The sequence below is a fragment of the Populus alba genome, chromosome 12, assembly GCF_005239225.2.
Source record: "Populus alba chromosome 12, ASM523922v2, whole genome shotgun sequence".
NCBI classification, from domain to species: domain Eukaryota; kingdom Viridiplantae; phylum Streptophyta; class Magnoliopsida; order Malpighiales; family Salicaceae; genus Populus; species Populus alba.
This window is the reverse complement of record NC_133295.1, coordinates 2,454,626-2,460,366: the sequence shown is the minus strand read 5'-3', so window position 1 is coordinate 2,460,366 and position 5,741 is coordinate 2,454,626. Positions and strand designations below refer to the sequence as shown.

Below are 5,741 nucleotides of genomic sequence, written 5' to 3'. Positions count from 1 at the left end.
CTTCCATAACATTTGGATAAGGATATCCACTATTGAGCTTAGTTAACATTTGACCTTTAATTTGTTTATCTTCCATTGGACTTACCTGCGCAGCCTTGTTTTTTCTTTCTTTCGTAATTTAGGCTTACGCCAATGTAATGAGTAAATTGATTGTATGGTCCCTCAGATTTCAAAAATAAATCAAATCAGTCCTTGTACTTTACTTTTGTGTACCATAACCCTAACATTTTCAATTCTTAGTCAAATGTTTTATCCCTATACAGCACATATTCATTAGATGTCAGTGGTACATGTACACATTTATAAGTGGATGAAAGTAACCACAAATTGTAAATTCAAGGGTTGATATGCTGAAATTTAAAGCATAGGGGGATGACTTAGCTAATTTTCAAAACTTGTGGAACTACATAATGTGTTTACAACATAATTTTGAAACTTGACCCGGCTTGATGGGTCGATCTAGAACTCGACCGACCTGGAACTAGAATCAGACCGAGTTGAAGAAAAAATAGATAAAGAAAAAACCATGTATGATCCAGTTGACCCGGCAAGACCTGATCAAAAATCTAGTTACAACTCATTGAGTTTTGCTTTTATTTTTTTTCTTTATATTCTGATTGAATACAATGGTTCACAAGTTGGGAATGCAATAAGAGAAAAGTTTCTTTTTCAAATTTTTTAAAAGAAAACGATAAAAATGCTTAAGATATTTTCTAATGATTTGTTTAAATTCTTTATATTCTGATTGAACACCATTACAGTTGAATTTCTCCTTTCTAATTAGTCTCCAGTAAGACCAAATGATCTACTATTATGAATTGGATCCAACGAAGTAGCCTTATCAATCGCGATTTTTTTTATTCAATGATAAGAAATGTTTTTAAATGAATTTATGATTAACATATTAATTAAAATCAAATCCTATCTTATTAAGTGTCAAATCATAATATTACAATGTACGGATGGAAACTCTTTTCCACGTTCAAGATGGCCTGAATTGTATTTTAAAAAAAATAATAATTAATGATTGGGTATTAAGATTTTGATATTATATTAAAAATTTATTTAAATTTAATTAAAGTTTAAACATGAGATTCCAAACACAATATTGTATTATCATCTGTACAAAATTATTCACACATTTTTTTAAAATTAAGAAAATAATGAACAGCTTTCAAGAAACTAGAGAGTACTGCCCAGAAAGTGATTCTAAATATCGCCTAAAGCTTATATACAATATGACCATATGGGAATCACGGGGCTATAGTCGGAGCATAGCCTAAAACAGCACCAATATATCTTGACTTCTTCAGCATCCCGAGCCTTATAAACATGTTTAATATATACAACAGGACCATTTTGGAATCGGAGCAGAGCCACACAATATCGCTAACACCAAATATCTTGACTTCATGTGTGTTCTATATACAACTGGACCATATATTGGGATAATTATGGGGCTAGAATTGGAGCATAGCCGAATATAACACCGAATATCCTGACTTCTTTTGCGACCCGAACCTTGTAAACACGTTTTGCAGCGGGTTTGTTTTTGTCCCTGTAAAACCTGACCTTGTCGCCAGCTTTAAGGTTCTTGCTAGCAACGAAAGGAAGCCAACCCTTTGACAGAACTGGTTTAGGGTATCGCCCTTTCTTGCGGACGGAGCACTTGAAGGGCCAGACATGGCCCTTATCATCAACTGCCTGAAAATCTACAGCATGACCACCTCCGAAAGATGGGAGAGACTTGAGATACTTGGTCGGCACCGAGAGTCTCTTGCAAATATCCGTCGGTCTGAGTATCTTTGAGAAGCTTGCCATCTGTGAGGCCAAGTGGAAAGAAGAGGAGCTTTGGATTAATGGACTTCGTCGTCTCTTTGTTTTTTTTTTTTAAAAAAAAAGCTTTTAGCAGGACTCTATAGCTCTGGGTTTACTTGGGAATGCTATTTGTAGGCACGTTGGTCATCGAGAGATTGCAAATGAAAAATAAATGAATCGCACGAGTGTCCTTGTTGACTAATATAATAGAGGGGGAAAAGAAAAAGAAATATTAGTAATTAAGATTAGAATAAATGAAGAATCCATTGTAGGAATTCAATGGAATCACGCAAGTTCCAGTTTGAGCTGGCAAAGATGGCCTAAGTGAGGGGGGATCGAAGCCACGATATTCAGTGTTGATCCGACTAAAAAACAAAAAATGTGGTTCCATCCTAGGTGGCATTCGAGGTGGTAAATGAGCACAAAGCCATGCGAGTCACTTCACCTAGATGTGAACTCGGAACATGAGCAGTGGTCGGTACAAGTTATGGCGACAAGTCAGAGAAGAAATTTCGACCCGTCAAATTGACTTTTTTTTTTTTTAAATGAAAATTAACAGAATTTTTATACTATTATTATATCGAGGAATTGGCTATTTAAAACTTATTTAAGAGTATACTTGTGATTATTTTTTACTTGAAAATATATAAAAATAATATATATTTTTATTTTTAAAAAAATTATTTTTAATATCAAAACATTAAAATGATTTAAAAACACCAAATAATATTAATTTAAAGTAAATAAATAAAAAAAATAATTTTTTTCAAAAAATTTTTAAAACATAAAAACAAATAGGTCTTAGTGCTAACAAAATAAAAAATACATGTCTAAATTAGATTAAAAAATTGTTTATTATTTTTTATTTTATTTTTTTAGTTAATTTTAGATTTGTTTTAATTGAGTTTTCTCTAATAAATCTCTCGGTTTAAACGCCTAACTTTTCAACCCATTATCTTCTAATATAAAGGTTGTAAGATTTTAAAATTAAAAAACTTTAAATCTTATAAACTTCCTCGATAAGTCACCTCCATTGTTTTACAAAACTCACTAATGTTGCTTTTTGACATGTTCTAAGGAGTCCATAGCCATCCACCGACTAAATGTGTTCCGGTGGCTATAATTTAATGCTGCAACTTGTTTTATATAAATTTCTCCATGTTACTTTGCGGCAAAGTTTCTTGTAACTTCTTTATTTATATCTTGGCCCTTTGGGTTTATATAATTAAGGAGTTAGAACGCCTTTTCTGATATAGTTTTCTCTTTTTTAAAATATTTTATTGTTATTTTTCAAACCCCATGCTCGTCAAGAGACCCAGACATCTATAATAAATCGATTTTGTTTTATCTAAGTTTAATATAATTTAAGTAACGGTCTCAAATAACCTAGCTTGATATGATGTTTTCCACTCTTTGCTCCCCGTCCAGCCGGCAATATGGCAATACCTTAATTCTCATTTAATGGCTCGCCTGTCCACAGGACAGGGACAAATAAAGATGAGTGGTGCAACTTCATCATTCATGATTTCAGACTCACGACGTTGCAGTGACATGAAATACAATTCTTCAAGTTTTTTTAAGTTTTCTTTTTTGTTGTGTTGTGTTCTGTGTTTTTTATTATAAATTTAAAAATAATTAATCAGTCCCCACGCATCATTATTTTATATAAATTTCATTTAAAATTCCTCTTGAGATTATAATTAAAAAAAAACTATAATTTATGAATTGAGACTGCATTTTGTGACAAGATGGAATTAGGTTGGTTGAACGAGACATTGCAGAAGGATCGAATATGTTTGATAGAAAGAGGAGGGATAGAATAGGCAAAACCTTTATTTTTATAAACTATTATAAAAATATTTAAATAGTTCAGACTAGTTAAATCTTAAAATTATTCCATATAAATCAATTCGAATCTTATAAATCTTAAAAATACTGGAGGTTTACATGATCATTAATTTCAAGACCTGTGAGATTAGTCGATATGCACACAGCTTGATCCAGGCATCTATAATTAATAATAATAAAAAGTATTATAAAAGTATTCATCACATAGTACAAATTTTTATTGAAATTAAATAATGGTATGGAGTGGTGACTAGTTCAGCACCACTGTAGTTTCTTTCTATAAAATATGGATATAAAAGGAGATTAGAAATTAATTTTTTTTATCATAAACTTCTGGGTGCATCAACTTACAATCGCAATTATCATGTTATCAAAGTGTATTGTTTTAATATCAAGTTGCAATATATTTTTGATACATTAATTGCAAGAACTATTAACTATATATATAAATTATTTATTCTTCTTATTATCAAATAGAATCTTTTTAATCAGAAAATGTGATGTTGAAAATTGTTGATTTTATTTGAATTCATGTGTGAATCTTTTCATGTAAATCAAAATAGTTTAAATCCATTTGTTGTTTATTGATGCTTCCCTCGAGTCGAGACAAAAAGGTTTCCAATATTTAAAAGATCTTCAAGTAGCCGCCAATAGGCTAGATTGTCAGTCTCCTGACTACCTGGGCACATGGATATGAAATGATTCGAAAGATTTTGAGAGAGAAACATATACTATTCCGTACATTCTAATTATTATCTGTATGCGTTTAAGATTCCAAGCACTATTTTAAATGTAAAAACAAATAACTTTTAAATCTTTTAATAATATAATTGGTTTAGATGTAAAGAAAACAGTCTTTCAAGGTGAGGTTGTATAATCAAGTTTCATCATTTATGTTTTTTATAAATTATATATCTACCTTGAATTAGCTTCATTAATAAAGTATTTGTTCTAAACTTGAGAGAGTTCATTCTATCTAAGTCATTAATAGGTAAAATTTACGATTATATCTTTTTAATATAATTAATACTCAATCAATATTTATTTGATTTGGTTGTTGATCCAACTAAAATCCAGTTTGATCGTAGAATCATAAATAAATAAAATATTTTTATTATTCACTAAGTATAAATTGATATAATAAACTGATAATTTTAGATCTATTTAATTGTTTTATATCACAGCAGTTTGGATTTAACCTTGTGAAGAAAAAATATAAATATTTTATTAGTGATTCCTAATTCATACTTTATTTACTTAAATTAAGTTAAATGTATTGGGTGAATAATCAAATTAAAATTGGTCTAATTTTTTGTTGTTTTTTAGTTTTTTAAAATCATTTTGAATAATATCAAATTTAATATGATTGTCAATTATTATATTATATATTTTTTTATGATGAAATTTTTTAAGGATGTTGATTTTACATTATGGCTTCCAAAATTTTGTTGAGATAGGAAAATGTTTCCTAGATCAAAACGTATTTATGTGCTCAGAGTCCATGTTTAACCAATTAATTACAATTCTTATTTAATTAGTATTTAGAATCTTTATTAGATTATGATAGTTTGAACATTCAATCTTTGAATATTGAATTTTTTTTATTGTTTGAATTTCAAGGTCTAGCATTAAATATGCAGAAGTTTTTCAACAAAATCAATACTTGTTTCTTAATACATATTTGGTATTATAGTATTATAGTGCATGTTATTTTTTAAATGAAAATCAATTAAAATTATTTTTTATTTTTAATACTAGTATATCAAAATCATTTTAAATATATATATATAAAAAGTTTAACTTAATATTTTTTATATAAAAAACAGATAAATACTAAAAACAAACACTCACTACCGTAAGCGTGTCAAGTCCCTCTGGGCACAAAGGAACTACCAGCTGGACGTTTCTTCTCTTCCACTTGATCTGTGTCGTCAGCCCATTCACATGCAGACAAATTTTTTTCCAAAAAAGAAAAAGAAAAAGTTCACCACTAAAGTATTATTCAACACACGCTCCAGCGGGTTTCACGGCCAGGGCTGGTCCGCGTGGCACTTCAAGCTAGTTTCAGGGTCAAC

General features: G+C 29.6%; 1 protein-coding gene across 1 annotated transcript; it reads right to left on the bottom strand.

Moving 5' to 3' along the window:
* Positions 1-1,452: 1,452 nt before the first annotated feature.
* LOC140954352 (B3 domain-containing transcription factor NGA4-like) lies at positions 1,453-1,821 on the bottom strand. Its single transcript, XM_073403681.1, has one exon. It carries the CDS (start codon positions 1,819-1,821, stop codon positions 1,453-1,455), a length of 369 nt encoding a protein of 122 aa, XP_073259782.1.
* Between the last annotated feature and the right edge of the window lie 3,920 nt (positions 1,822-5,741).

Bases quoted from the DNA above. Each gene is read 5' to 3' on its own strand.
- LOC140954352 (XM_073403681.1), bottom strand. From the start codon at position 1,821: ATGGCAAGCTTCTCAAAGATACTCAGACCGACGGATATTTGCAAGAGA.